Genomic DNA, 27930 nt, shown 5'->3' with positions numbered 1-27930 from the left:
TCTGGGAGGAACAGAAAAGAGGATGTATTTCATGCAACATTCCTTTTCCCGAAGGCGTCGCGGGCCTGGTGGGGCTGAGCGGGGTCTGCGTGTGTGTGGCACGCAGGCTGTGTGTGAGCGGGTGGGAGCCCCTTGGCTCCGCGCCCTTCAGTGCAGTGCTCAGAGTAGAAAGAGAATCAAACTGGGTTTTATTAGTCTAGTAGAAACACCCCCCCCTCCCCGTGTGGTGGCTCTGGAAGAGGCCAGTGCTGCCTAGGACGGTCAGCTGTCTACCAGCTGCTTGAGTGCCCGCTCAATGTTCATACGGTGCCCGACCCGTGTCACCCCCAACTCCACAAAGTCCTCCTTGGTGAGGGCGGGCAGGTGTGTGCCCTCTATTTCATGGTCCTCAAACTTGTCTCGGTGCTCCACCAAGTTGATGCTTTCCAGCCAGTCCCCGACGTCGTACTTGTTCCACAGGTGGAGGGGTTTCTGCATGAAGGGCCTTGGTGGGTGGAGGGTGTGCAGGGGCGGCCCTGGAGAGGGGGACGGGGACGGGGAGCGGCTCCGGGCGCTCACGCTCCTCACCACAAAACGCACCTCCTTGGGCTCATGTGGGATGGAGAGGCTGGAAGATTTGAGGATGGTGGGAGGGGTCAGACCATAGGGCCGCACGGTGCTGAGGGGCTCTGTCCGATCCAGAGCCGGCTTCACGGGGCTGGGGGTACGTCGGGTTACAGGGTAGCGACTGCCAGGTCGAACTGTGTAGGTGGTCCCGGAGCTCCGCTGGGAAATGGTGCTGAGTTCTCCTAAACTACTGAAAAGTCTGCAGAAAGAACGGTACAGCGAGAGAGAGAGGAGAAAGAGCAGAGGGCGGGGTGAGGCCAGGTCCCCAGACACAGCGGCACACACACAACACGCGGGGCGGCCGCTGCAGGGCTGGGCCAGCCTCAGGCAGCAGGGGTGGCTCTGCAGTGCTCGGGGACACGGGCTCGGAGAACTTTGGCCAAGAGTTTCTGCAAGCCCTGCGAGGTCTATTCCAGAGGAGGCAGAAGAGGTTCAAGCAAGTATCTCCGGTTCCTGGCCAAACCTGCCCTAGCTGCCACGGCCCTGAAGCCCATGGAGACCTCCTGGGGAGCAACCTGGCCCTGCAGCCCGCTGTGGCCGTGCCGAGACGGCTGCAGCTGCAGCCCCTGCACCGCTGCCTGCCTTGGCGCATCAGCAGGAGGCTGTGGCAGAGCCGTGCTGAGCCACGCCAGCCCCCTCCCACCAGGAACCATCTCCCCTTGCTCACATCTCTAGCTCCAGTTTGCAGTCGGGTCCCGCCATGGACCCAGAGCAAAACATAACACCTCAAGCCATCTGCCATGGGGGCAGAGCCCCTTCCTGGGACAAGGGACCCCCCCCCCCCCCACCACCCCAGGCAGCGCTGTGTGGGTGGGAGGGCCGTCGTGCCACCCCTAGCATGGTGACAGTGGGGCCTGGCTGCCACAGGAGTGGTGGCAAGCTCCCTAGCGTGGGCCGTGCAACGGGCAAAGAGGTGTCTGAACAGTCTTATCTTGTGTTATGCCACATATCTGCCTCCCTGGGCATTTTACGCCTTGGTCTGCGTGTTTGTGTGCGTGCTGGGGGCATGGGCAGGCTGGCGCTGCTGGGGCAGCAAGTCTCACTTGTCGAGTAGGACGCACAGTATGCCTGGGCACTGGCCTGTCTGCTCCCCACTAGCTCTCCATGCTGCAGGAACACTTTCCTTCTGCCATCACCTACTTGTCTTTACTACTTCGCCTGGCATAAACAAGTATTCTCGGTATGTGAAAAGAAACAGACAAAAAAAATGATGGGGAGAAAACCTGGAGGGCAAGGCCTTTGAGCATAATGGCCTGAGCGAGTCCCTCAGCTTGGGAAGCTTGGGGACAAGCACCTACCACTGGTGGCTGTTGGGGCCAGGACCGGCCAGGGGACCCTGGGGCTCTGCGTGGTCTCTCTAGTCTGGCAGTGGAGGCAAACGCAGCACGCTGAACCAGGCCTTTGGCTGCGGCTACATCCTATCTCCAATTACCTTGACTACTGCTCTTTGACTGGGCTGCGCTTTGCTAACGTACACCCAACAGAACACGTTGGCCTTGGTGGGCGAGCTAGCCGACCACTGCTGCCAGGTTGGAGATGAGCACAGATGGTTTCTGGAGAGCAGCCGGGTGCTGCGGCCTGAACGCCTGCAGCAGCTCCTCAGCCTCAGGGCTCCAAGGCCTGGGCAGTGGCCCATGAACCGTGGCTGATCGGGGCCTGGGTGGTCCCGCAGCAGAAATGCTGCAGACCTGAGGTGGTGAGAATGCTCCTGAATGGAAGCAAAGGTCTGCTGCTCTGGGTCTGCGCACCCCTGGGCCGGGAGGCGCAGCACTACTGGGGCTGGACTGGCGATCTCTGCTGAACAGCGCTGCCCACTGCTGTGAGTCAGGCAATGTCAGCGTGCTTGTCCACTGAGCGGGGCTGCGGCTCCCCGTGCCTGCAGGCTGCAGGTACGCCACTGCCACGTCAGTGACCAGAGCCCCTCAGCCCAGCCCCGCAGAGCAGGACGCTGCCCCGTGAAGTCAGAGCCTGAAGCTTGGCACTTGAAAGCATCAGAGCGCTCCTCCCTGGGCCTGCAGCAAGCGGGACCTCCCAGTCCTGGAGCTGCTCTTGGGCTGCAACGAGACAGCACGGTGTGCATGCCTGGCATCCCCAGGGCTGCTGCCGCCTGGCACCACCACCTGCAGCCTGACGCACTGCAGTCCCCTGCTCCCCTCTGAGCTCTGCCTTCCCCTCGGGGTCACTCCTGGGACAGACGGACACTGAAGAGCCTTTGATGGCTACAGCAATCCATGGACTACACTAAGCACGCTGCCATTAATGCAGACACCACACAAGACATGGTCTGGGAAGTTAATACATGTCAATGATTTCTTAGAGAGATGGCTCCAAGAAGATGAGCTTAACATGAATATGAAGGTCTGTCCAGAGTCTGTGGGCTTAGCCACATTGCCTTTTATTCTTATTTTCTTCCTACCTTGGCACAGAAAGCAAGAGTGATAAAGAAGCGTGACGATGAATCACATTTAGGAAGCTCCATCAATATAAAAGAGGAACAACCGAATGACCTTGAGGACTGCAGTACAAAAAACAGAACAAAAAGTGACAGTACGAAATTCAGTGTCCTACTGGCAAGGATCTCTGCTTTCAGATGGAGCTCGTTTATGGAAATTGATGAAGGAAGAGAAAGTTCTGGGTCTACTGGTGCACCCTAAGATGGCCGGGAGGCACCAGTGTGGCAAGAATACTGCAAGATCTGAAGTGTGCATTAATGTCGCCATACAAGACACCGATACAATCTATTGTGAAATTCTGAGCACAATTCTGGTCCCGTATGTTCAAGAAAGGTAAATTTGAACAGGAATGGCTGCAGACAATGGCAGCTGGTGTGCCAAGAGCTTGTTCAACCTGGCAAAGGCAGGACAGAGAGGGAAATTGCTGTCAGAGGCTGTGAAAGGAGAAGAGATGCTTAGCCTGGAGGGTGTCAAGGACGCCAGACCTCAAACACACGCAGGCTGGTTAGCAGACAGCACCTAGCTGTCAGACTGATAGCGTTGGTCAGGGAAGCCGGTGGGCCACCAGGCCTCAGGTCAGTCTGCAGAGCGAGGACGTGGTTAGGGCCCACGGTGAGTAATGAACTGAGACAAAGCCCTGGGCCTCTCTTTTCAGGCATGCAATTAGCTGCACAGGGTTATTGCCTGAAGATTCACCTTCCACGTGGTTTGCAAAACAACCCCGAATCTGTGTCCAAACATGAATTAACCTTGGTATAGGATGAATGACAACTGCTGCACTGAGGGTTTGAGGGCAGCAACATGCTGTGTGCTCCTGTCTCCAGACATCATCTGCACTACATCTTCCTGGGCAGCTGTTCAATTTCTGCTTGTACAGTCAGTAATAAGATCTTCCACACAAGGCTCTGTATGGTCTGTTGTGAGAGAACTTCTATGCCATGGCATAACCAGTACATTCAGGATGTGAGATCAGACAGTGGAGACCAGCCCCACAAATGTTGCAACTTGCCTTGAGAGTTTTTGAGTTTAGGCTGCAAATAAAGACGGTTTGTGAGGGTGGGGCATATCCTTCCAGAGGATTTAGAAAACTCCACAAATGGCACAGTGGGCCATTACTGTCCAGTTGTGTTCTGGTATTACTGCCACCCCTCTTTCAAGAGCTGGGGGTAAGACTGCCATGCAGGTATCTCCCAGACAGTAGCAAACACAGCAATGCTTCTATTAGTTTTCACCTGCTTGTGACAAGGGGTTACCAACCATGTGGTGAGATGCTGCGGTGCTGGGGGCAGCGAGGCCCTGCTGGCGTTGCAGGCGGTCCTTCCGCAGCAGGCAGTGCCCCCAAGGAGATGCAGAGAGGCAGCAGGACCAAGCCTCCAGCAGTCCTGGGCATGTGCCCCCCTAAGAGTGGTGGGCACCTGATGCCTGTCCAGCAGCATGGGCCTTGCTACCAGGCATGCAGATCCTAGATGAGACCATAGCAGGCCTCTGTGGGTCAGTTTCTTCTCTCAGGGTCTGGAGAGCTTGGGGAAAGGGCTTGCTGGAGCCCCATGCAAGAAAGCAGCTGTGTGCCCAGGCTTCCAGGGCCAGCATGTTCCTGCAGCAGTGACACAGGGGAGCCGAAGCCGACCTTTCTGGACATGGCCGGTCAACAGATGCAGGTCTGTTCTCTGCGGAGCACTGGCTTGCTCAGCACAATGGACTGCTGGCAACACACTGTTGGCTCTCAACACTTTCAGGAGGACTGTTTTGCCAGCCACGCATTATGTCCAGAGGTCTCTGATGCCCTGTCCAGCTCTGGAAGATGACTTCATTACAGGCCATCAGGACAATTGTTTGCTCACAGGCACTTTATTCTGTGCTGAAGCCAGGTAAGTTTTTCTGGATATGATCCTTCACAAGTGGTATCTCAACACAATATCCTTTCTGACAACTTGCACATTATGCATAACAACCATATCTGCTTAGAGGGCTTTTTCTGGGTCATTGCTCTTTGTTACAGGCTCATACTGGCATATTAGCGTTTTGCCAGTGGACTACACATTGATACAGATGTACCAACCAGCTGTAACAAGCTGAGGCCAAGTGCTGCTTTAGGATGATGCTATCAAAGCCTTTATGTTTGTCAGGTTTCATGAATACTAAGGTGTTGCCCACTTCTTTGGGCAACATCATGGAAATGTAACTGGGAAGCTTGACAAGAAAAACAAAATACTTTGCTTTCCACTTACAGTGATGCTCCAACTGGGCCTTGGAAGATGAGCAGCACAGAAATGGTGGGGTTGCTGGCTGTCTCAGATTTCACTGTGGCAGCGCTGATAGCTGTTACAGGGCTGCCCTCAAGCTTTCCTTTTCTGAACAAGTCCAGGTTCTGGCAGCTCTTACCCCTTGTCGTGCAGAGGTCAGTGATGGCAGTCTGTTGGCAACAGCAGTAGCAGTAGATTGGTTGCCTGGATTGCTTCTTCAGAGCAGGCAGAAAAAGCAGCCTTTGAGACACAGAATGCAAGGCCTGATTTGTACACCACAGCGTATGTATGGAACTGACTGAAATCAGTAAGAGGGGGAGAACAGGTCTCATGGGAAGCAATCTCAAGGCAAAGAAACACCAGCTTGCTGAAAAAGGAACTTATAACCAAACAAAGAGGGATTATGCATTTGCAGGACAGCTAATTAAGCCTTCTGGGAATACTTTTACTGAAGGTATTAAACCACAGATTTCTTGAATAAGTCACTAATGGATGAGCATTCTTTCTTTGAACTCTGTATCTCAGTCCCAATTTCTTCAAGAGTAACAAAGGCTAGGGAGGATTCAGCAACAGAGGTAACGCACCGCCAATCACTCCGAAGAGAAGCCATTGCTTTTGCTCAGCAAGTCTTTGTTTTTACTGCTCTTGGCTTCCAGGTGTTTTCCTACTGGTGTTCAAAGGCATCTCCACTGCTTTTCATTAGGACTGCATGAAGGATTCACTGCATGTGATGAACAACCTTCACTACCAGATCACCGAGACACAAGACTGCTCTCGTGATTCTCCACCAGTGCTCGGTGCACCCAAAGGCTCTGACGTGGAGCTCGGTGCAATTTGGGATCGTGGCCAGTCTGTGCTTTAAGGTCAGGATTGGGGACTAATCCTCTCTCTCTCTTTGCTTAAATGCAGCTGGAAACTTTGGTTCTTGCTGCCTAGGAAGGTACATACACAGATGATACCGCACCTCTACAGCTCTCGTCTCAAAAGGATTTGGTTTTCTAGAATTTTCTCAAGAGAACTGTCCCTGAAAAGGGAGGGCAAAAGGGAAGAGTACAGAACTGAAAGAAAACCTCTCTGGATAGCCTCTAAACCAAAAATCAGAAGCACTTGTGCTACTTGTCACCATGAAAATAACACAGCTGCCAAGCAGGACAAAGACTGGTGTGAGCTGGTTGCTCCCACATGCTGCTTTCTATGTGACAAAGGTGTACCAGGGGAAGGAGGACTTCCCATCCCCGCCTGTGGTTCAGATCTTGCTGACAGTCAGTTCGGACACGCTTTATTTGGTGGTGCTGGTGGAGGAGTTTGGGCAAAAAGCTGTAACAAGATACACTTCTTCACAAACCCTTGAGAAAGTCCCACTAGCGGAGCACCAGGCAAAACCTCGTCATGTCAGAACTAGGAAAGCAGCTCTGTGCCCAAAGCTGTATGCTCTATCTAGACAGAGAATCCACAGGAAAAAAGGCAGCGTCGCAGCCATCCTGCTTCCACACAGTGCACTGCACCAGAGCAGACAGAGCTGCATTAATGGAAGATTTACGAACTCTTCTCAGGGACCATTTGCTAACCCACTGCTCATCCTTAACTACTGAATTTCAGCAAGAAATTTGTTACTGGCTTTCAGCAAAAGAATCCAAAGAGAGGATAAGCTTATACCCCTAAGAGAAACCCTGCAGGGGAAGGGGTGCCCAACAGCGCGTGAGGCTTATCTGAAGAACTACTGAGAGGAAGGATTTTCTCTGAAGGCAATCTAATTTCCTGCTGTCATTTTTTCTTAGGACTCTACTCGTGCAGCCACCACTTTCATTAAGGAGGATAAATCTGGCACTCCTGAATTATTCTCTTTCACAGTAAAAAAAGCAAAAGGATACTGAGAGGGAACACCTACAGAAGCGACACAAACAAGTGGGGTTAATTGTACACAGTGTACTGTCCTTCCTGAATGCAATGCACTAACTCTGCCAGCATCTGGAGGGCCTGATGATGCTGAAGAAGAACTGGACGAGTCTCTCTTACACAAGAATGATCAAAAAAAGAATAGAATTGCTACAGCTTGTAACTCTAATGGCTGCTATGCTTCTGCATGGAGCCTCCTGAGCACAAACAAATGCAGAATTGTGGGCAGCACGTATGCATGAAGTCCTAGAGAACAGGGCAGCTTGGTCCTGTGAAGCACACTTTGCGAAGATGGGCTACCACGGGCAGAGCTCTCGTGTCCTTGGCATGTCAGACTTAAAATGTGCAGGAGACAGATCAGCAGTGCTGATCATGTGCAACTGGTCTTACATTTCCAGAAAGGGTCAGACTTGTATATGCTATGTCCTTATCGATGGCCACGGGAGCTAAGCCCTGGCACAGCTGAGGTGCAGCCGCTTCGCTGGAGAGCCAGCACAGCACAGCTTTCACAGGGCTCACAGACTCTGCAGGGCACAGAGACTGCATTGGGCGTGACAGATGAAGTTGATGCCTTCTGAAAGCAGCTGATGCACTGCACAAGAACAGTATAATCAGCTCGTGCAAATGACGTGGCTACACACAGTACTTCATGCATGGAACAGCCCTGCTGCAGCAGCACTGCTGCAGGTCACATGAGCGTGCCACTGCCCAGAAATCTCAGGCCAACTTCCCAAATCATCAGATTCATTCCAGATGTTGTTTGCAGTGGGAAGGTACGCATTTCTGGGAGAACTCAGAAGTAGGGCACCTCTCTTCTGGGAACGATGACTCCTTCGGACCAGACTGCAGGTCTGTTCCTTCCCGGGAACTGGCTGGTAAGAGAGCCGCATGAGCTATCTGTTAATGTGGCTTAGGGCAAAGCAGCCAGTGGGCAGAACGGCCTTCCAGACACCCCACCGTGCGGGGGGAAAGGGGAACCGTGCGGCAGCTCCGGCAGAAGGATGGTGACGGGGTACCTGCAGGGGCTGCACCTCCCCTCAGCCTTCGGTGAGGAGGACGAGCAACCTCCAGAAAGCAATCCTTCTTTTCCCACTGCCTATCGAGTTGCTGTGGCAACCAACACGCTTAGCCTACGGAGCAAGAATTTGGCAATGGCAGCCCACTCTCAGTGCCTGTCTCGGCTGCAGCCGTTGTCCGGCTGCTCAGCAAAGCAGCGGTGTAACTCCTCGGGAACTCCTGCCTTCAGGAAGGAGGACGCAGGGAGCGCCAGGCTGGCCAGCCTCACACTGGTCCCTGGGCAGGAGACAGAGAAAATCATCCCGGAAACCATTTCCAGCCATACCGAGGATGAGAAGGCGACTGGGACGTTGTGAAGGGGAAGTCATGCCTGATCAGCCTGTCAGCCTTCCGCAGCCAAATGATGAACTTGGTGGAAGAGGAGAGACTAATGGATGTTTTTTATCTTGACTTCAGCAAGGCCAAAAACCCATCTCCAATAACAGCCTCACTGGCAAAGCAGTGAAGCATGCACTGGACAAGTGGAAGGCAAGGTTGACTGGGAACTGGACGAGCTGCCAGGCGATGTGAAGGACTGTGGTCAGCAGTCCAGTCCAGCTGGAGGCCAGGTAATGATGGTGTACTCCGGCTGCTGGTACTGAGGCCAAAACCACTTATGTCTTCATCATTAATTACCTGGACGATGGGGCATAGGATACCCTCAGCAAGTTTGCGGATGGGTTTATAAAACAAGGAGGGGTGTCTGATAAACCAAATGGGTATGCTGCCCCTCAGTGTCCCTGACTGACTGAATAGTGGGCCAAGAGCAATCTCCTGAAGTCCAACAAAGGGAAATGCAAAGTCCCGCACCTGGGAAGGGGGGAACAGCCCCATCCTCCAGGGCATGCCAGTGGCCAACCAGGTGGAAAGCAGCTTTGTGGAGAAGGACTTGTGGGTCCTTCTGGACACCAAGTTGAACACGAGCCAGCAATGTGCCCCTGTGTAAGAAAGATGGTATATTGGACTTGCACTGCCAGCAGGTCGAGGGAGGTGATCCTGTCCCTCTTCTCGGCACTGGTGAGGGCACACCTGGAGCGCTGTGTCCAGTGCTGGGCTCCCCAGTACAAGAGAGACATGGGCATACTGGAGAGATCCCAGCAGAAGACCAGGAAGATGGTTTAAGGGACTGGAGCGTATGACACAGAAGCACAGACTGGGAGAGCTGGGACTGTTCAGCCTGCAGAAGGTTCAGGGGGAATCTCATCACTGTCTAACTACATGATGGATGGGAGGAGAAAAGATAGAGCCAGGCTCTTCTCAGTGGTGCCCAGTGACAGGACAAGCAGCAATGGGCACAGTTAAATATAGGAAATTCCATCTGAAGACAAGAAATCATTTTTTTACTTTTTTACTGTGAGGGTGGTCAAACACTGGCAGGCGCAGGTTGCCCAGAGGGTGTGTGGAGTCTCCATCCCTGGAGGCAGTAAAAACCTGAAAATGTCCTGGGTGTGCTGCTCGAGGTGGCCCTGCCTGAGCAAGGGTGGGACGATCTCCAGAGGTCCCTTCCAACTTCAACCATTCTGTGATTCTGTGAATGCAGATGGTGGGAGACCCACACCTGAAAGTGATGATCACATCAGCTCACTGCTACAGATGATTATTTCTTTCTGCCACAGCTGCCCAGTGGAAGAACCCTCCACAAGGTTTTACAAGAAGCCTCTATGAGGATTTATGCAGAGAGCACTTGAGCTTCCAACAGATCTTCCAGACACTGTCCTCAGCTTTCACTGGTGCACACACAGCAAGCAAGCAGCAGTGTAGTCCTGCACCACCATCAATACCTCGCTGTCCCTACCAGCCTGCACCATTTCAGTATCAGCTTTCACTTCTTGCTGCCTGTGGTACAGAGAACACTGGAGGCATCAGGAACATTGCCAACACCAGGTGGTCAAAATTCATGGCTGGGGACTGAGCTCTTTGACCTGCAGAATTTAGCTTTTAGCTGCCCATTTCTTTACATTTATTAACAGTGAACTTCCTTTGCTATCACACAATTCACTCACCTAGCTTGGCTAGTTTCCCTCTAGTTCTTCACTGTCCTCTCTAAGTTCAATGTCTCCCATACTTCCATGTTTTCTGTAAATCATGAATTCTCATTAATTACTGTGGTTTTCATATAATTAGTAACTCTGTTACTAATGTTAAATGGGACCCTAATAGAAAATACTGAATCTCTGCAATTAACCTTTTTCCACAATGACAAGCTACCCCAACTCTTCATTTCTATTTTTCTCCTCTGTAAAACACATCAAGACCAAAGTCTTACTCTGAAATAATTCCTCAGTTTTAATAATCCATCTCCTGTGCTTCTGATGCCCAGCTCCTGAACCACAGCCTGGAGCAGGGGCTGCTGGCTTTGCTCCTGAGACATGGGCAGCTGGCAGGAGAACACACACGTGCCTGCCCAAGAGAGTGGCCTTCCTTAGGGGCTGTGAATGTGGAACAAACACAGCTCCCTTGAGCCATGCGTCCAGAGTCGAAGCACGCTGCATTTAGCTCAAGTCCCATCACGGTATCTCACCATTGACAAGTCAACACAAACAATCCACTTGCAGCTTTCTGTCTGGAGAGGGAAATGCAGAGGAGCCCAGGGGGTCTCTCACTGCACTGCTGGAGGTCCTCAGCAGTCATGCAGGCTGTGTATGAAGACTTCAGTTTCCAAACGAGTGCGGAACTGCCAGCACTGAAGAAGTGGAAGACATGCAAGGCAATGAAGTGGCCTACAGAGGACAAACCTCCCTGAACCAAGGCACGTGCAACACTGACACCTCTCTGCACAGGGGACTATTTAGAGCCAGTGTGTCCTCCATCCATGTCACACCACTGTACAATGAAAACCTTTTCTTCTTGCTAGGAAAGGAGGGGAGAGATTTGAGTTTCTAAATCTAAGACATCAAGTTCTGGATTTCCTCAGTCTGCTCAGGACTGGACTTTCTTCTACTTATTTCCAGAGCTGAAAAGAAGTCCTAGAACTAGCACAGATTCAGCATCTCCCTTGACTCTGGGGACAAAAAAGAGATGGAAAAACTGATTTCTATAGCTTAAGCAGCAAGTAGTGAACGTGTAGCAACTAACCAAGTGAACCAGGCCAGCTCTATGCTGCTATTCAGGTGTTCAGCAAGACAAACCCACTTGAACAATGGAAGTTGTTTATAAACCCTAATGCCAGATCATGAAGGACTGGCAAAGCTCATAATCACACGACTACAGGGCAGCAGTGCATGTGGCCAGAAGCTTGGTGCTCCACAAGCATGGGAGCGACCAGCGGAAGAAAGCAGTACAACGAAGTATACAACTACTTTTGCAAATTGTTTTTTCTCTCAGAGAAGCATATAGTGAAAGCCACTTAAGCCATGACTTCTTGCATGCCATGGCAGTAACCCCTACACTACTGCTGGGCTGAGCTGCCAGGGTGGCACAGCGTGGGCAGCACCAGGCAGACTTTCTGGGAGCAGCCTGTGAGCACTGCAGTCAGCGGCCAGGAGAACACCCATCACAGCAGACCTGGGCAGTGTGATTCAAGCCTGGAGGCTGCTCTGCATGGCCAGCTGCTGGCCTGGTGCACTGAAGAGGAAAAGCACGGAGCGACTTGCCCGCAGTCAGGGAACACCGTCAGGTACAGAAAGCACCAAGTACGAAACACTCAGTGGGGACAGGAAAACGAACAAATCCATGGAAGTTAAAGGCAAGCAGACACGAATGGAAAATAAGGCACACGTGTCAGGTTTGTAGGTGATGCAGACCTGACTGAAGCAGCAGGGGAAGCCCTGGATGCCTTCAAAGCACAGCACTCAGACCTGGGTGCGCTTCTGGGAAATTCCTGCTAGCATTGAGACAAAGAGCAGAGGCCTGAGGCTCTCCACCCGAGGAGCACGTAAGACTGGCCTGGTGGAAGCTGTGCTAGAGGTAACAAATGTTTTTCTGGATTCTTGTATATCACTTTAATAGAGTATGAAAATCTTCTCCAGAAAGCTACTGTGTCACTGTTTTAAGCCAGTACCTCACTATGTGAGGACAAAACAAAAACTGAGCAATGGGATGGTATCACTGATGAAGCAGCTGAGCCTGCTACTCCTCATTTACCATGTCATAATGATCTTTTGCTCTTTATCACACTACACATGGCCCTTCATGTGGGAATAGGACACCCCTGCAGATGTGCTTCTGATGGAAAAAGAGCTAAGAACTTATGATGTTTCCTTGAGCTGATGAAGGGAACGGCGTGGACAAGTCAGGACACCTGCTTGGCACCTGGATAACAGAAGGATGAAGTTGCTGCGCTGAGGCTTTGGGCTTTGATGAAGTGCAAGGTGCAGCTGAAGACTGAGCCCTGAACTGGCAAAATGTCAAAGGATGAGACTCACCTATGAGTCAAGATGAACCGTCCACTGCCCCCGATCTCTCCACAAATGCACTGCCTTCCTTATGGAGAGAGAGGTCCCTTACCAGCCTCGGTCATGGTCAGATGAAAGCAAATTTCACTTTTGCTGGGTTTATCGATTTATTTATTTTTGCTCTCCCAAACTGTTTATAAGACATTATCCCAATGAAACAGAGCCATGAAAACCCTTGAGGCATATGCCCTTTTGTGGCTTCTCAGTGTAAACGTCTCCTTCCTGTTTCAAACCCACTTTTTCTCTCTCCATGTATTTCCCTCTTCTTTCTCTGATCAAACTCCTGCAGCCAAGACAGTAACCATTCTGGCCGTTCCCTGTTAGAACATTTTCACATGACCCCAAAACACTAATTGTCCTTCCTTCACCTGCTCTTCCCAGCTCACTACAGTGTCCTACAAACTTCATCAGGAGCTGTCTCCTGAGCCAGAACTGCCTGTCCTACCCTCTGCTGAGCTCCTGGCTCCCAGTCACAGGAGTCTGACCTTGGCCAGTGTCTGTGCTGAGCAGGCTCTGCGCAGATCACGGGATGGTGCAGGCCACTGGCAGCTGGCTGACTTGGGGCATTGCACAGAGATCTCTTGCACAGAGATCATCTAACATGACCCTCGTAGCACCTAATGCCTCAGAAGTGAGTTCCTAGTTGAAAAAGTGACTGGAAAAGAAGGACCCAGGGCTCTTCATATTTATTGCTCCTGCTGGTCTCAGATCAGAGGACGAAGGGCACTTCTGTGTTGTTTTTCTCTTCCTAATTCCCAGTGCTGAGCTCTGAGAGCCAAGACAGAGCCTTCCCCTCTCCGTCAGCACCAGTTGCAGGCACCTGCAGGCCAAACCAAGCCCAGCAGGCACTGCCACCTTCCACGCTCACCCTGTCTGCTGGCAGCCAGTGCTGCCCCAGGCACTGCAGTCCCAGCCTGTTTCAGTGCGCTCAAGTGCTGGCACGGAATGGTGAGGCTCGTTCTCAGCTGGCTGGGCCCAGAGACTGCAGCGGCGCTGTTTTGATGCTTTCATGCAGACCCAGCTCTTCTTGTGCACCTCACTGACAGCTACAGCCTGCCCTGGGCTCGGGCTCCTCTTCCTGCCTGGTGCCACCGATCGCCAGCGTCAGCGCTGGGCACATCTCCGGGCCTGACCTCAGCCACCTGCACAGAAAGGCAGGGCTAGAGCTTTCTGCTCAGGTGAGGAGCTGTGTCACACGGGAAAGCTACTAATTTGCAGAAAATGACTGACCCTGATGGGACTGACGAGTGGGAAAGTTGGCCCAGGAGTGTTTGAAATTTGATGACACAGAAGGTTAATTTACAGGGTTGCAGGACATCGTTACATACACAGAGCTAACGACATGCCTCCAGCCAGCAGCAAGCACTTCTGCGCCTGAACTGATCATGCCTTAGAAGTGGTGTAGAAATGAGTCTCCTCAGTGCAGCCTAAAAATATCCTGGTTTTACACCACCCCTCCTTTCCAGGAAATTAAATGCAAAAACTTGTGCTAGGAAAATATTAAAGGTGCTCAGCTAAGCAGGCACCTGTGAAAAAACAGGGTGGACTACACATCCAGTTTTATCACCAGTCACTTTGGACAAAGACACCAGCTGATATTTTTTGCACCATAATTGGGAATAACACCACTCCCTAAAGTCCCTGTGCAGTCGGTGCCTGCTGCCCAACCCTCCTGCTCGTGCTAACACAGCCCTGTTTGGCCATGGCCTCCCCCCGCTGCCTGCTGCTGTGCCGCAGCCCCTCTGCAGCGCCCGTTCCCTGTCCCGGCTGCACTCGGCGCTCAGCGGGATGCTGGGCTCGGGCGAAGTGGTGTCCGAAGCTGTCATGCCAATGGGGTTGTGCAGCAGAGCAGGAACATGAAGTGACGGGGACACTCAGCCAGCTGGGGCTGGACGGGAGCAGTGCTGGCTGAGCCCAAACGGACGGGTGCAGGCTGGGAGCATTGTCTGAAATGCCTGCTCAGCTGAACGAGGATGGAATTGGCTCCCGTTTGTTTCAAACAGTGATAATTATGTTAATGCTGTCTGACGAGCCGGTGCTGTGCTGGGACCGCTGGGCAGTGTCCCCACAGGGTGGGGGGCAGAAGACAGGTCCGGGCAGCCTCTAAATTGGCCCCGTCCTGCTGCACGCAGCACAGAGCTGAGGGACGAGCCCAAGTGCCCGCAGCAGTGACGGGGGGACAGGCTCCCCCTGGGTGCAGCACTCCCAACACTCAGACGCTCTGTGATACCAGCAACAGGACGGAATGCATGAAGACATGGGCATATGCAATGACATGAGCAGGACCCTCCCACCGCTGACCAGAGGCAAACAAAGCAAGATTTATGTGCCAAACGGGGGCGCGACTTTCTGCCCAGCTCTAGCCAGAACAGTGCCCCATCTCCAGCTGTACCTACGGGCTCCACCACCTCTCCCCACCAGGACTGCCCTGGGCCAGATGGCACCTGAGTTTCCCACACCTCTGCTTAAAGCGGCTGTGTGACACAGCCCGGGAGTGGAGCAGACCTGGTCCCTGCGGATGGCATCCACGCGGCTGTCTGGAAAGCGGTACAGGAGAAACCAACAGCCCAGCGGTGGTGTATGGCATCTGGCAAGAGGAGTGTCCTAGTGTGCTGCCATTCTGCTCTCCCAGGGACTGGCCCTGTCCAGCTGGACACCGGAAAGGGGATGCAGACTCGGAAATTCAGCAATTGGCAGAAAATGACAAGTAAAATAAAACATGAGACTGTCCAGAGCTCTGGGTATGCTCTGGGTTTGCCTTCACACGTGGAAGCAACACAGGTGTAGGTAGCTAGTTTCATACACACTACGGGTAAAAAAAAACAGGACAGACAGACAAACACGGAAGAAGCACAACCAAGACCACACAGCTGGCCATGCACACTGGGGAAATTCACTTGGTGGGCAGCCTGGATTGGGAACATGTGCCACAGCTCGAGCCCTGCAGAGCCCCTGCAGGCCCGCAGGCCATCTTCCTGGGGAAGAGGGAGGCAAAGGGGGCCTGCCAGCCAGGGGCTTGCAAGGACTGACAGCAGCACCGGTGGCAGCTGAGACCTGCTGGGGACATGTGCCAAGTGCTGTGCCAGCGAGGACTTCTCCAGCAGCCATTAACCACTTTGGGAGAAGGGAGGCAGTTTTCTGTCGTGTGATTTCCCCGCAGCAGTCCCAGGTAAACCTTGATCTGTGGTTTAAGTCTGTGCCAGCAGCGGTTTCCCTAGGGCACTGCATGTCACCGGCTGTGGGCCACCAGGCTGGATCTGCCAGAAGGCAGCACTGTCTCCGTCCAGGCCTACCCTTCACTGCCCATCAGCTGGGCTCAAGCCTGGGGTCTCTGCACGATTTTGGACATAGAAAGAGCATAAAAGGCTGCTTGCTCTGTCTCATCAGGCTACTGCTCCAGGAGGTGACCGGCAGCAAGGGTGAGGCCTAGGGCACCTCTGAGCACAGGGCAGCTGCCAGGGGGCTCGGCAAGGAGCCTGCTCCCTGGGGGTGGCTGGCTCAGCCCTTTGCCGGCATCCGTCCCCAGGCCTTGCGGACTGCGCTGCAGGGGCCCGGCCTGGCCCTGGCTGGCTGGGGCATGTGGTCTCATCCAGCCACGGGATGGGCGCCATCAAAGCCCGAGGGAATTTCCTCAGTTGTCGCCCAGGAGGCAGCAGCACACAACGCCACGACACGGGGACACGGACATGCTACAGGGCACACGAGGACGGGCGGGCGGACACTCACGAGGCAGAGTGGGCACCGCTCCCTGCCCTCGGCCGCCCGGGCACGGGAGCGGGGAGCGGGACTGGCGGGCGGCGCGGGGAACGACATGAGTTTGCTATGAGATGAGAACATGCTCACTTACACAACTCGCCCACCCTCCTGAGGCCAGAGGCGGTTCTAGACAGAGCAGCGCAGACATGCAGATGTGAGAGCAGGAAGAGAGCAATGAGAGAGAATGTTAGCTCCGGTCCGGGCGCAGCAACAACACGGAGTGAATAGATGTTGGCACACGGCCGCGGCCTGGACAGGCCGTGCGGGCCCAGGGGCAGTGGCTGGGGCGTGGGGCAGTGGGGCAGCGGGCCCCCGGCCGCTGGGCTCAGTGTGACCGAAACCCAGCAGCTCCGGGGGGTCGCTCCTGGGTGGGGGGCCCAGGGAACCACCAATGGGGCTTCTGGGGCCAGGTATGTTCAGGTGGTTTCCGCACTTGCTGAGGGTACATTCGTGTGTTTACTACGGGAAATGGGACAGTCATAATTGCATGAGTTCAACAGCCAAAGCCTGAACAATTCAACAGTACTATTTATAACAGCTGAGAAAAGAAGAAGGGAGGAAGGGAAAGAGAAAAGGGATGGGATGGGGCAGAAATTTGGGGAAGAGCAGAAGGGGGAGGAGAAGGAGGGAAAGGAAAGAACATATGCATGAGAAAAAAATGGTCCACAGCAAGAACAAGAAAGAGTGGCAAATATAGTTCAACATCTTTTCTGACTTTACCAAATATCTGTGTTAAGTGTTTTGTTTTTATGACTGTGAGAACAACAGCTACAACTGGAGGTCAATGGAGTATTATTAGGGCCTTGCAAGTGAGTTAATGTTTCCCAAAGGGGATAATCACAGTTTCTCTGGTATACAAGTTTGTGTTAATGCTTTGCTAGGAGTCTGTGCTATGCCAAAGCACTGGCCCTGAGCTGGCAGGAAAGGCTCTGGAGGAAAAAAAAAAAACAGCATTTGATATCCAGTAAGGAGGTAGGACACACTCCTTGCACATGTCCTTGCAGGGGCAAGGACGGCCTTGCAGCCTCTGCCCGGGTATTAAACTTCCTAGACTGTCTTCTTGTGCACTGCGAAACCCCTCGGCCTCAGCTCATCTGGACGGCATTGCCCACCTCCTCCTAGCAGAGATTCGCTGCCTCCACGCACTGCAGTGCCAGGCTCTTCTCATTTCCTGAAAGTCCCCGCCATGTTTCAGTTTGGCATGGGGAATACAAACATAAAAAAATAATCTCTGGTTTCATTCATTTTTTTTCCTCTTTTTTTTTTTTTTTTTTTTTTCCTTTTTTTCTGCAGGTTGTACTCCTAATGCAAAGAAATTCATAGGAATTTCTCATGCCTGCACCAGACTCCAATGGGGAAGAAGGAAGCAAGACAGTTATAGTCTTCCAGATGGGATTTGCTTGGCCAAACAAGGGACTGCAGGTGGAGAGTACTGGCTGGTAGCTGGTGCAGGTCACCAGCATCAAGTGAAGCCTGTGCTGTCTGGGACAGAGATCTAGCTCACTCCTGCGCAACCCGAAGCGAATGCACACAGGCAGCGCCCAGGCAGGACGGCGTGCTGAGGAGGAAGCATGGTTATCCCCTGGGAATGCCAGGCACCACCAGCGAAGGCATCCCGGCTGTGTCACGGTGACGGACTCGCTACACTCAAGGAGTGACCTAGAAGAGCAAGAGGACTTCTAAATGCACTTTGAGCACTCTCCTTCTCATGCTTTTCCATACAAGAGGATCTCAGCCTCCAGCAACATTTTCTTGGGCAGTTTTGCAGCTGGTGATGTACCTGGATTCTAAGTCGTTCAGACTTGGGCTCCTGCCTGCCTGTGCTGCTTTGTGGAATAGGGAGAATCGGCAGCAAAACCTGTGTTGGTGAACATTTACAACAGTGAGTTTCTGGCAGGGTCAGAGCTTTATGGACAGAAAAGCTGCGTGCGCCTTAGCTAATGTTAATAATCTCTTGATGCAGTAAACCTGTTTTGTCCTCTTCTCATCTCTTCTTTTTAGGAAAATGAAATTTAGGGCCAGTAGCTGTAGGACACCTTGTCTCCTCCTGTGTTGTCTCTGGGAATCTCCAAGCCAATCTCTTCCTAAACTTTCACTTAGGAGTTTAAGTCAACACAGATTTCCTGCAAAACTGCTCTAAGTTAGCATGCAGGCCTCTTTACATACAGTTGCTTTGCCTCTTGTGTGTTGACAAAATAATTGTAATTTGAGTGTCTCTTCATTTTTCTCCATAAAAAAGGAAAAGCCCCTTTTCTATGACTTGCACATCTAGTCTGCTAAGGCCCCTGAAAGGAACATCCCTTACAGCTCTTCTCCTGCACCTGGGAGACAAATAACTGCATCACGGGACCTTCCCAGGGCTGTTATCAGCCATGAGTGACTCTTTCATTCTTCTCTTTGAGCCATCTCAGCACTGACACAGTATTGGTGGGACCCAGAGCTCTGCTGATGGAGGTCTAGCCAACACCTGCTCTGCTGTCCCTAAATCTCACTCTGGACAAGCATGAGTCAGAGTCTCGCTTTGCTCTTCTACTCACTTGGAGGAGTGATGAGTGCATGAGCTGTGATTAGTACATGTTAGTGACCAGATGAGGTGAAGCCAGCTGTGCTTGCTGTGATATGGACACATGCTGAGACTTGCTACCCACAAAGCCCCTGTCTCCTTGTAGGCAATGCACATCAATGTCAAAAACAGACCCTACCCATGCACCAGTGGCAGGAAGCATCGAACTGGTTCCAGGCCGGTGCCACTCAAGATCAAGGGGGGAGTTCCTATGGGGCAGGTGTTCTCTGAATTTAGCTCTTCACAGTAGCTCATTGAAACTCTTGCCATATTTTCCAAATGCCCGGCCTCCCTCAGCTTATCTCTAAACAGTGCGCTTCCCCACCCCCTTGCTGTCTGCAGTCCCATGGCTAAGTGGAAAAGCCCAGAGGGGTGGACTGGGTGCAGGAGTGCCACATCCTCATCCTGGCCTCCTGCAGTGAATGCTGGCACAATGCCGTGTCGTCAAGGAGCCAACAGCACCTTTGTGCACACTGGTCTGAGCCATCACCAGGAAGCATGGAGAGCTGCCCCCAGCTGCCTGAGTGCACCCGCAGCAGAGCTGCTGGTCCCACTGCTGCACGCCTCCATGTGCAGCACCTTTCTCCCACCGTCAGAGGATGCAGAGTCCGTGGAGCAAAGGATGCGTTTTTATAGTTAGCTGCAGAGATGTATTAAGCATCTGTAAGCAAGCTGCTGCAGGAAAACAGACCTGAGTCCCACCATGGCTCCACCACGGCACTGCAGTTTTGCCCTTCTCATCAGTGGCTGCAGGTTTCACCTGGCACATTGGGAAAAGGCGGGGTGCTTGGGGGCATGCTGCTGGGGCCTCAGGGTCTCCAGAGGACAGCAGGCTTTGGAAGCATCAACAGTCAGGCTGCTCTAGACAGGACAGCCCGAGGTGCACCCTGTTTTACTTCGTCAGAGGACACAGCTGCCAGCCTGTTGGAGCGATGCAGCCTTCCAGCACCTGAGGCCGGGGTCTGATGCTTGCACTCTGCACGAGACTCTATTTCTCATCGGAAAGGCCACCTCCTGCAAAACCTAAATGCAGCACAAATAACTTCCCATATGCCACAAACTCCCTCTGGGGAAGGGGCTGAGAAGCACAGATCTCAGCTGGCCTCATGAGTGACAATCTCTAGCTTTTCACCAGCTCTCCATGGACAATTCCCTTGACCATTGGAAAAAGCTCAGATCTGATTTGTGCATCAGTTTAGACGCCATGAAGAGACAAAAAGCCTACAAGGAAACAGGGGGTTGTATCTGCAGCGGCTGAAAGCTTGCACCAGAAATGTTACACCATTTAACTGAAACAGAATTAATTGATGAGTTTATATAGAAAGAGGTAGCTTTACCCTAGGAGCTAAATGCCTAAAGGGCTTATTTTTCTTCTCTCTCTCTTTCAGATCTGTAGAAATACAAAGCAGTTGTGGGTTTCCAGAACAGCACCTGAAAAACTCAGTTTTGCATCTAAAATTGTGCTTCACATGATACATTTGGCATGTTCGGCTGTTGCTTAAATATAAACAAACAATCAAACAAAAACCCTTTGCAAAACACCCTCTAACCCATATTCTTGGCTGAATTAGCTGGAGCCCAAAACTGGAACTGTGTTGACACTTCACATGCTTCTGGCTTGAGTCAACGTGAGCTCACATTTAGCTTTATGGTCTGGCTGATCAGCATCCTAGCAAACCTGTTAGCAGAGGTGGGAGGTTTAGATCTGAGTGTGACTATGCACTATGAGAAATGACACAACCCTGATGAGGCTGGATGGCCACGGCCAGTCACACAACAAAGGGACATTAAACAGGAATGCCATCTTAAACACATGTTCGAATGCTGCACATTGAATGCGTGAGTCACCCTGAAGAGCATGATTTCAGCATCTGGTACTAGGATGCAGTTCTTCAGCTGGCATTTTCATCGCTAGCTATGACTCACTGGATCACTAATCAGAAACGTACACCTCTCATTAGTTAACGTCAGCTTTATTGTGATAATGGATGTCACACAATGAATCCATTTCAGCTCTGAGCTGCAGGTTCCTTCAACTGCTCCTGCTCAGTGGAAGAACTGCACGACATCTGCTGCTGTGTTAGCTCTGTCCCAGGGGGCTCGGCAGTTCAAGTCATAGACATGCCATGGCATCTGGTCACTCTCCTGCAGCTCAGCTTAGACAAGGCTATTGCGTCTTGGGACACCGGCTCTTCAAGGATCACATTCATGCTAAACATGGAGATGTCTGCTGCTGGCTTCGTGTCAGCCTTCGTAGACATGCTTTGTTAAAGTAAGTGGCAGAGGAACTCCCAGGTGAGCAAAGTTTGTGTGTTCCCAGCTCATGGGTCATCTCATAGTCCCACGAGACAGTGTGAATGAAAGTTGTCCCTGCGCTCTGCTGTCACTGCCACCGCCAAACTATGGTGTCCTGGTGAGCACTGTGCAGAAGGCTGAATCTGAGCTAGTGGGCATGCTACTGCTTCAGTAGCAAACTAAAAGCACAGTGCATGGGTGCAACAAAGCTTCCCTCAACATGCTTAGCCCTGGCCATTCACACAGGGCCTGACGACTGGGGATGATGGAATATATATTTTCTCTATTGATTGCCTCAACTCTGACCTTAGGTTCTCATTTTCAGTATTTCTTGACCTCTTTTTCAGTCCCTCTTGTCAAATGTCCTCCTGGGGAAGACTGTCTTGGAAGGAGATACAGTCAGAGTTAGTCATGGAGAAAGCAGTTTCTGTCTTCTGTTCCTGGAGGCCCCCAGCCAGGACCCTCACAGACCTCTGCAAGAGAACTGCACCAGTGCCTGTGCTACAGACAGCGCGTGCAACAAGAGGTTACCTGCTCTCAGGTGTAAGTACTGTAAATTCAGAATTTAATGTGCTAGAAATGAATCCCAGTCATGAAACCTGCAACTGCAAGCAAGCCGCTCCACCTGCTCGCAGCAGCTCTTCAAGCCCCTGCAGTGACACTGATAGTGACAGCAGCTCACGAATGGTTTCTGCAAAGGGCCCCTCATCATCCCACTAAGCCCTGTGGAACTCTGGGACACGTTCTGGCTCTAGATAAGAGCCGCAGTTCAGCTCACGACAGTTTCTGGAGCAGTGTGAAATGTGAGAATGACTGAAAAAGCTGCAGCACAAATCAGGCCACGGCCTGTCAGTCCTCCAAATGCCCTGCAGAGGGGCTGGAACACGGGCTCTGGCTGCAGCAGCACCTGGGCTTTCAGGATGCCTGGACAAAGGGGTGCCCCATCCCGCAGCCCCTGGAGGGATACTCAAGGGCCACCACTGCTGACAGCAGCATTGGGCCAGCATGGTCCCACCTCACTCCCTCCATAGCAGTACTGCTGTATTTAGGGGTGTCTGTTGTGGGAGATTTAGATAATACTGTCGTTCTCAGGACAAGCCCAGGGACTGGAAAATGTGTCCTGAAATGGGTAATTTAAGCTTATCTAACTGTTCTTTCCATTATTTTCTGAATTTACAGTAATTTCATAAAAGAGAGGAATTTTCACAATGAAGAGAGTGACTGACATCATTAAATATTCTATTTACAGCTGACTACCTGGGAAATATTTTAAGAATTTGACACCAACCAAGAGCATAAAAAATTCAGAGATGAAAGGCCATGACTTTCAGAGAAAGAGATGAGAAATATTTAACTCTGCAGGACTGCCAAAAAATGCCAAACACTTGGTGGCAGGGTGGGTACAGGACAGGAGGCAGGGACGCATATCCCTGCAGGGCAGGGCAGCAGGTGCTGGCGAGGAGGAGGACAGGGTCTCCACACAGAGGGTGCATTGCAGCAAGACCACGTCACGGGGCAGGAGCTGTGGCAGGGGCCTGCTGCCGCCGGGAGAGATGGGGACCAGGGAGGCACACTGCCTGCTGGGACATGGGTGGGAGACCTGCAGCCGTGAAGGATGGGAGGCGTTCGAGAGAGGCAGAGGATGGAGAAGGGGCACCCCCTGGGAACTGGGGGGTTACTTGTGCCGGGTGGCTGCACGGGGAACAGAGGCTCACCAGTACCTGGTGATCTGGACAGACAGGGGAGGCCAGGAACGGAAAGGGGACAGGTAGAGGGGTTGCTGAGTTCTGACACCATGAGGGAGTTGCAGGTGCTTTTCACTGACACCTCTGGGAGACCAAATGAGGGTGAAGACACACAACCTAGCAGCCCCTCTACCACTATCAGGTGAGGGAGGACTAGCTGTGCCCCAGGACAGGTCCCAGCAAAAGGACAATGTCCTGTATGGGTGAGCTGTTTGAGATGCCACCCCGATCACCATTAAAAGATGATAATCCAAGTTCACTAGCTTCACTGAAGATGTGCATGGTCAGCAATTTTTAGGAATATGAGGCATGGCATGCCTTATTTCAGAGGGTCCACAAATGCAATTGAACTAAGGCCATTCAGCTCAGGACCTCATGTTGACCAACTGAGCAGTGCTTGGAGGAGGGACCATGCGTCAGACATCAGTCTGTAGGGAATGGCCGTAATGTGCATTTGAGTCCGAATCCATCAAGGAGATAAAATAGCATAGCAGGGCAAGATCCAGAGATCTTATTCCACTCTGTGATCGTAACTACAAGTTGGCACCTACCCAGAGGTGGATCATCAGTGCAGCCAGGCTGGCACTGCCAACACAGGCACCAGCAGGGAGATACAAGCCAGGTGGAGGATGCAGATACACGAGCGCTCCTGCGGGGCTACGTCAGGTTAGGACATTTTACCCCCGTGCTACAGTTTGAAATGTCATCAGCTGTGTTAGCCCTACATGGATTTGTAATCCATCACTGCGATGCTCTGGTTAGATAAAACATCTCAAAAGACAGGTTCCCCTTAGCTCAGAGCTCCCTGCTGGTCTGTCACCTTGCTGACCCTGCCAAGTGTCTGCATCTGGGTGGCCTGGACATTGTGATGCCAGTGGGACCTGCTTACTGTGCCTTTGTGACCAGGAAGGCATTTGTGTGAAGGGCACGGTGCAACTGGTGTCTTTGTGTCCCTTCCTGCTGTATCTTTAAATTTCTATGCCTTCTGAGGGTTTGGTCTCAAATCTCAGACTCTAAATTAGAGTTTTTTGGTTTAGTTTAGTTTTACACCTAGATCAGTGGGTGAGCTGGGGTGAAAGCAATGGCCAACGGGGCCACCACCTCCACGGAGGCAGCAGGTCTGAATGCAGCGCCGTGTGCGGGCTGGTGAGTGGGATGGGGAAGCCGAGGGGGTGCCTGCCATGGGAGGAGGCTGACACGGGAGGTCTGTGCTGCCTGGAGAACACGATGGGCACAGCTGCAGCGTAGGAGAGGGGAGCCAGTGGCTCCTGAGCGCCTTGAGGGATGAAGAAATCTGAGAATGAATTTGAATGAGAAAGAGGCTTCTGATGTCCTGGGGATTCACACCGTAACCTGGACCGTGACCTTTTTAGACCTGATGGGTTGACCAGGCCCTGAGCAGCTCTGGGTCTGCAGGAGGACGAGGAGGTGAGAGGATCTGTATTTCGGTGCTACGCAGAGACCTCTGCGTGAACTCCCCGGCCCGCTGGCGGGAGGAGGTGCCGCGTGGCGCTGCGAGTGGTGTGGTGCTGGGCTCAGCAGGACACGGCCCGGGCGCCCTGTGCAGCACCGTACGTCACCTCCTGGCTGCATCCTGACAGAACCCTCCCTGCGGCGCAGTGAGACTCGCTCACGCCTGGAACCTCAGCCAAGAAATGTCGTGTGTGGGGTTGCTGTGTCCTTTTTAAAGGCTACCACAGACCACCCTTGTGACGGCAGTGACTGACCAGAGCTCTGCTAGGCAGTCTGATAACATTTGGAGATCCTTTGAAATGAAAAGCACTGGAGAAACATACATTGTTATTAATTGTTCAGGAGAAAACATTTAGAAGTGAAACCCACAACTAAATACAGCAGCTTAACGATAGAATAAAGACAGAGGAGGAACATGAAACAACAGGAAGGCAATTTAAAGGGAAAAAACAACAGTGAGCGCTCTCTACGTGTGTGGTGCGTACTAGAGAGGAGCCATGAACAAATCACACCAACTTCGAGAAAGTTTGTCTCGGCATTTTTTCTCCCCTGTGTAGCTGAGAAGTCCTGACATCTCTGAAATGCCCCTCAAACACATCCTGAATTACTCAGCAGAGTTATATCCTGCCTGTGCAGCTCCCTATCTTTCTGGGTGCCTAAGCCCTGCACCAGCCCCTCCCCGACCAGCGACCAGCATCTTACCGTGCCGCGACCACCGGTGACTTCTTCCCGGGATCTAACGTGGACCCGGCAGGTTCCTCCCCCAGTGATCGTGTATCCTTATTCAGTTGCTGTAGTCGGGAACTTAGCTCACTGATCACAGTTGGCTTGTCATCATCAGCCCCATGGATTGGCCTGCTCTCCATGGGGTCCCCCCATAGCTTGGACCTTCTCTGAAAGAGGTAGCGTGGCCGGCCAATGCTGGCTGATGCCAGAGTGGCCGCATGTTGCTGGGAGATGAGCTCGCTGTCCGAAGACTGCTTCAAAAGTGGGTCCCTGAAAGTAACCGGCCCCTTGCTGAGCTGGGACTTGAGTTTTGGCTTTGGAGGCACTGGTGGCTTCTCGAGTATAAAAGTTTGTCCATCCGCAAAGGAAGTGTATGTGTCAGTAGGCTCCCCGCTTTCTGAGGACAACGTAGACATGCTGGAGACCGTAGAGATGGTGCTTGTGGTCTCCAGGTGATGGTCACTTGAACTTCTGGTGTCCACCTCTTCCACTCCTGAGTCTGCAGCAGACTCTGGGGCTACGGGGGCATCAGAGGGCTTCCCTGAGGGTGTTCCGCCAGTGGTAGAAGGTGCTACTGCTGCCGCTGGTATGGATGGCGTGCTAGGCGTAGCCAGGTGGCTGACTGGTGTGCCAGGGGTGGTGACTAGTACCCCGTTTGCAAACTCATCTGGTGGAGGCACCAGCCCTATCTTGGCCAGCTCCTCCCTGGTCTCTTCATCACTTGAAGACAACTGAGCTGGTGGGAGGGTAACCGTGTAGGGCTCCACTTCTTCCTCTGAACTCCCTTGTCCCAGTGTCTTGTCAGAGGCTGGACTGACTGGTGGCTTCCCCACGGGACTGGGCTGGGTCTCTACTTTGGGAGACTCTGCTGGCTCTGTGCATGCTTCAGGGACAGCTGGTTTCTCCTCTTTTACCTCAAGTCCTACCTCGTCTTGGCCATTACTTGTGGCGTGAACCATGATAAGGCCAGCAGTCTTCTGCTGTGATGTATCCACTATACTAATAATCATGGACTTCTTGTCTTCTTGTTTTTTCTCCTCCTTCACAGGTGTTTCTGCTCTTGCCTCAGTTTCTTTTCTCAGTGTGGACGGAGTCCCCCACGGGGTCTTAGTAGGGGCCAAAGTCCCAGAGTCCGTTCCAATTGCCCCTTTGCCTCCAGGTGAATACGCAGGGGACACTAAACTCTCCAACTCCCCCCTCTCTGGTTCTTTGGTTTGGATGTCCACAAACAGGGGTGCTGCTCTGTCTGAGTCTGGGCTGTGGATCGGGGTGGGCGACCGGGATGGGACTTGAGTTGAGAGGGCCCGTTCCCTTGCGGCCAGCGCAAGCGCCAGTGGTGAGTTTGGATCCAAGGGCTTTCCTGTGAGGGGGTGGATGAACGTTGAGGATGAGCTGCTAATTAATGGCTTTAAAGCTGAGACAGGGGAAGGCAGTAGTACATCTCGGCTTCCTAACAACCGCTCATCGATAGACCTGGACTGCTGTAAGGATGGCATGTCACTGCTGGGGGGGCTTCCTTCGATGGCCCCAACTGAGAGGAAGACAGTGGATTTCCGCTTCTCATCCAGACGCCGGTCTCTGTCCTTCATGACTCCAGCAATGGCAGTGGCAAAGGGGATGCTTGTGGCTTCAACCTGAGCAATGCCTGTGTGGTGCTGATATTCCACGCCACTCAGGCGATGGCTCCTGCGCGTGGGAGAGGGCTCCCTTGTAAAGCCTCCAGTGATGGACAGTGCTGCTCGCTCCTGTGCATCCTCTACTTGTAACTGCTTAACAAGAGGACTCTTCTTCCTCTGTGGCTTGGTGGGAGCAAAGAGGCTGACATTGAACTGACCCATGTTGGCATAAGGGTTGTCAATCACTCTCCCCTTCCTCTTTAGCTTCTCTGGAGGGGTTGCGGATGGGCCAGGCCGGGGGATCTCTGTTGGCTCCACAGGAAGATGAGAGGAATCCTGTAGGATTATCATGGATCGGGCCCTCTTCTGCCTTTCAGGATAAGGAATGGAAGTCCTCGCCTGATCATACATCTCAGCTGCGCTAATGACCTGTGGGAGTCCGTGGAGCTTAGCCTCCAGGCTTGGCTTAAAGCTTGATCTTATGGTATCATAAGCTCTTCCTGGGGGTGGAGGTGGTGAGAAGGATGGCGGGGGGCCTGTGTCAAAGTAATATGGAGAAGGAGGTGGGGGTGGGGCTGTTTGAGGTGGTGGTGGAATCCCATGCCCTTCCCTAACAGTGTCTTGCATCGATGTGCTCCGGGGAAACTTCCCATCTAGCAAAGAAGCAGCAAGTTTCTCGTCTTCACCTGGAAAAATAGAAGAACAATGAAGTCAGAGAGGTCTTCTCCAGAGAATCCAGGGTACAGCAGTCACCACAATTTGGGTATATGACATCCCTTTCTTCCCCCTACCCCTCTTTCTTTCTAAGGTGACTTTCCACTTCATCTTTTCTTTGCTTGGTGCAAGCATTTCTAGTTTGGCCCCTTGTTCACATTCACTCAGTACAGAAGGGTGGCCAGACTCTCAAAACATCTGACATTGCTTTAAATCCACCAGACAGTCTTGTCCAATACTCTCCAATCAAGCTGAATGCTCTCCAGACCAACACAGCACTGACATAATTGAACACTTGCTTGATTGAACCTACCAACACTGAACTGCCAACGTGTGAGACAGCTGGGTGCGACCAGGTTGTGTAACTTGCAGCAGGCAGTGCCGTCTCCCATGT

The 27930-nt window shown here is 52.4% G+C and overlaps 1 protein-coding gene across 1 annotated transcript in view; it reads right to left on the bottom strand.

The window, feature by feature from the left end:
* Positions 1 to 261: 261 nt before the first annotated feature.
* Positions 262 to 27930, bottom strand: part of SHANK3 (SH3 and multiple ankyrin repeat domains 3) — a 385179-nt gene continuing 357510 nt past the window's right edge. Inside the window, exons 25-26 of the mRNA XM_040544765.1 lie at positions 25183 to 27508; positions 262 to 805 (exon numbers count right to left, since the gene is read on the bottom strand). Coding sequence (XP_040400699.1) covers positions 262 to 805; positions 25183 to 27508 — 2870 coding nt within the window. The remainder of the gene's footprint in view (positions 806 to 25182; positions 27509 to 27930) is intronic.

Source organism: Cygnus olor, chromosome 1 (assembly GCF_009769625.2).
Source record: "Cygnus olor isolate bCygOlo1 chromosome 1, bCygOlo1.pri.v2, whole genome shotgun sequence".
NCBI lineage: Eukaryota > Metazoa > Chordata > Aves > Anseriformes > Anatidae > Cygnus > Cygnus olor.
The sequence above is the reverse complement of the archived record's forward strand: the minus strand, read 5'-3'. Positions and strand labels throughout refer to the sequence as shown.